This window comes from Sceloporus undulatus, unplaced genomic scaffold (genome assembly GCF_019175285.1).
Source record: "Sceloporus undulatus isolate JIND9_A2432 ecotype Alabama unplaced genomic scaffold, SceUnd_v1.1 scaffold_3211, whole genome shotgun sequence".
Lineage (NCBI taxonomy): Eukaryota > Metazoa > Chordata > Lepidosauria > Squamata > Phrynosomatidae > Sceloporus > Sceloporus undulatus.
In genome coordinates, this window is record NW_024806131.1 from 1 (window position 1) to 3271 (window position 3271).

Genomic DNA, 3271 nt, shown 5'->3' on the forward strand with positions numbered 1-3271 from the left:
ACAAGCGTCTCAGGGATGGTCTCTGCATGGGTCACCTGTGGTTGTGGTGAACTGAAATAGGGACAGGAAAAGCATATCATCGTCATCATCATCATTATCCCTCAGTCACAGTAAGAAGGAAGAAAAGAAAGAAAGAAAGAGGGAAGGAAGGAAGGAAGGAAGGAAGGAAGGAAGGAAGAAGGAGAGAAGGGGAAAGAAGGGGAAAGGTAGAGAAAGAGAAGGAAGCAAGGAAGAAGAAAGAAAGGAGGGTGGGAGAGAGAGAAGGGTTCAAGGAAAAGAAAGGAAGGGAAAAAAGGGAAGGGGGAAAGGAAGAAAAAGAAAGAGAATGAATGAGAGTGGGAGGGAAGAGGTGGAAAAGAAAGGGAGGGGAAAATAAGCAAGGAAAGAGGGAGGGAGCAATGAAAGGAAGGAGCAAGGTAAAAAAGGAAGGAAAAGAGGAAGAAGGGGAAAGGAAGGGAAAGGAAGGAAGGAAGGAAACAAGGAAAGTAAGAAAAAAGGAAGCAAAGAAAGAAGGAAGGAAAGAAGGAGGGGATGGGGAGTGATAGAAGGGAAGGAAGGAAGGAAGGAAGGAAGGAAGGAAGGAAGGAAGGAAGGAAGGAAGGAAAAACACCATGAAATAATTGGGACCAGAATGATGGTCTGGAAAGAACGCTTATGGAGACATAAGAAGTTACCTGTCCAAAGCGGGCCCAGGATTAGGGTCTACCTCTGCAGGAGAGGGATCATGGCTGCCCAAATCCTATAAATAAAGATCAGTGAAAGAGAGAACATGGGACACAAAGGGTGGCCTTGGGGTGGGCCTGACCCTAAAAGCCTCTCCCCCCAAAGAGTTATTCACCTTCTCCCCATCTTTTCCTTCCCCTCCTGCTTCCTTCTCTTCCTCTGTTTCCTATCAAGGGAAAAGAAGAATGAGTTTGGACAGTGCTCCCATAAAGAGGGAAAAGGGAGAAAGGACTTTATTACATTACCATCAAAGAGGGAAGGCTCTCTGCCTCAAGCTTTTCATCCTCATCCTTTGGGCGCTTTGCGCATAGCAACATCCAACGGAAAGGTTTCGTGGCAGCCTGGAAGCAAAGGAGAGAGACAATGAAGGAGAGCCAGGGAGGAAGAAGGGGCGTCCTGGCTGTCCTCCCACCGCTTGGCCTCTGCTCTTTGGCCCTCACTCACTTCGAAGCAGCCCTTGGGGTCAGGCTTGGTCCGTGTAGGAGGCTTGATATGTTTCCCGGAAGCCTGGAAGCAAAGGAGAGAGACGATGAAGGAGGGCCAGGGGAGAAGAAGAAGGGGTGCCCTGACTAGGGTTGCCATACCTCAGGACCGCCAGACCGAGACAAATGTAGGACAATGTTTTCAAATCTAGGACAACCCCCCCTTTTTTTTAAATGGAGGACACCCAACGCCCCTTCCCGGCCTCCAAGGAGACCGAGAACTCCTTAAAGGCCAGGAAGGGGCACGGGGCGTCCTCCATTTAATAAAAAAAGTGTCCTACATAAAAAAGTGTCCCTCTTTCCTGGCCTCTGAGGAGACCAAGACCAGGAAAGAGAGGGAGAGCCGGCGGCAATCCTTCTTCTTCCCTGGCCTTTAAGGAGTCCCAGGCCTCCTTAAAGGCCAGGAAGGCGTGCGGGGGCCGGCCGTGATCGCTGCCCCTGGCCCCTGCTGACGCCTGGGAGGTGCGTGCAGAGGAACCCGTCCCCTTTGGCCAGCTGGCCAATGGCCGGCTGGCAACAAAGCAGGGGACAAGCTCCTGTTTCAGAGGCCTGCGCGTGGGGCCGGGACCAATGCATTGCTGGGGGCCAAACCGGACCGTGACCGGGAGGGGCCTCCAAAAGCGTGCTTTTCCCGGCGGCCACCGGGTTATGGCATCCCTAGCCCTGACTGTCCTCCCACAGCTTGGCCTCTGCCCTTTGGCCTTCACTCACTTCGAAGCAGCCCTTGGGGTCAGGCTTGGTCCGTTTAGGAGGCTTGAAATGTTCCTTGATGGCCTGGAAGCAAAGGAGGGAAACAATGAAGGAGAGCCAGAGGAGAAGAAGAAGGGGCGCCCTGGCTGTCCTCCCACCGCTTGGCCTCTGCCCTTCGGCCCTTACTCACTTTCATGCGGTCCTTGAAGCCAGGCATGGTCAATGGAGGAGGCCTGAGTCCTGAGTCCAGGCCAAGGAGCCTCAGAGAAAGCAGCCGCTGGTCTCCAACGGCCGGGTTCCAGAATGGAGTCAAGCAGGTTCCAGAGCAGATACGGAACCTTTGTGAGGGAAAGCAAGGCTAGATAGAGGGTTCTCTGGGCTTTGCAACAGGCCTCGCCTGGAAAGACAAAGAGCCCTCCTTCCGACCGCCATCTTGAGGGGGAGAGAGGCAGGCCAGCGTCAACAGGCCTCGCCTGGAAAGACAAAGAGCCCTCCTTCCTCCCCAGGGTCCTCCAAGGGGAAGTGGAGGAGAAAGAAGGCCTCATAGTAGAGAGGGAAGGGCGGTGGGGGCAGCAGGCAGCAGTCAGGCACCCCTAAGTCCACCTCCAAAACGGCCCCCAAGTCTGGGGAGGCCATGTAGAGCACCTCACCCACAGCCAGGCCCTGTCCAGCCAGGCTGCACTTGGGCAGCGAACGGACCGGACCCCATTGCCGGTGGCTCCGGTTGAAGGAGACCACCACGTTGTCCTGAGTGTTGCCCCCGACCACATAGAGGGGCTCTGTGCCGCCCAGGAAGTAGAGGCCGGGCAAGTCAGCATCCGCACGCGTCAAAGTGGGCAGCAACTCCTGCCAGGTATCTGCAAGGAAAAGATGGGGCAAGTCAGAGTCCACCCCACTGGCCCCAAGTCCCAGTTTTCCAGATGCTTTCAAAATGCCCCGGTTCCCTTCTCCTCCCACATTCCCAGCTTTGTCCTCAGCTTACTTTAACTGCTGCAAACTGAGTGCTAAATGCAAAAGTTGTTTGCATTCAATGAACATGCAGAGGAAGAAAAAGAAGAGAGAAGAACCGTGTCTTTCCCATCAGGCCCAGGCAAAAGCATACTGCTGCAGCAGCCACTCTTAGCTTGTCTATTCTTCCTTGTGAATAACTGAATTAACACTACACTCATCCCTCCATATTTGCAGCTTTGATATTTGCAGATTTGATTATTCAGAGATTTGATTAATATGTTCTCTCTAGGAATATCTAAGTCCTCCAGTGCAACTCTATGGTCAACTTTAAACGTTGCATTGAAAGACCTAGAGATTCCTAGAGAGAACACTCTACTAGGCCTTTGTATCTCCTCCAGGGCAGTTCTATGGTCAGTGTCTGTCAG

The 3271-nt window shown here is 53.1% G+C and overlaps 1 protein-coding gene across 1 annotated transcript; it reads right to left on the reverse strand.

Annotated features, from left to right (window-relative positions):
* Positions 1-6: 6 nt before the first annotated feature.
* LOC121918032 lies at positions 7-2752 on the reverse strand (the record flags this gene model as incomplete). Its single annotated transcript, XM_042444147.1, has 8 exons — positions 7-51; positions 675-739; positions 839-889; positions 969-1064; positions 1168-1230; positions 1917-1979; positions 2086-2233; positions 2386-2752. Coding segments are annotated over 8 exons (898 nt in total), but the record flags the coding sequence as incomplete, so codon positions are not given.
* Between the last annotated feature and the right edge of the window lie 519 nt (positions 2753-3271).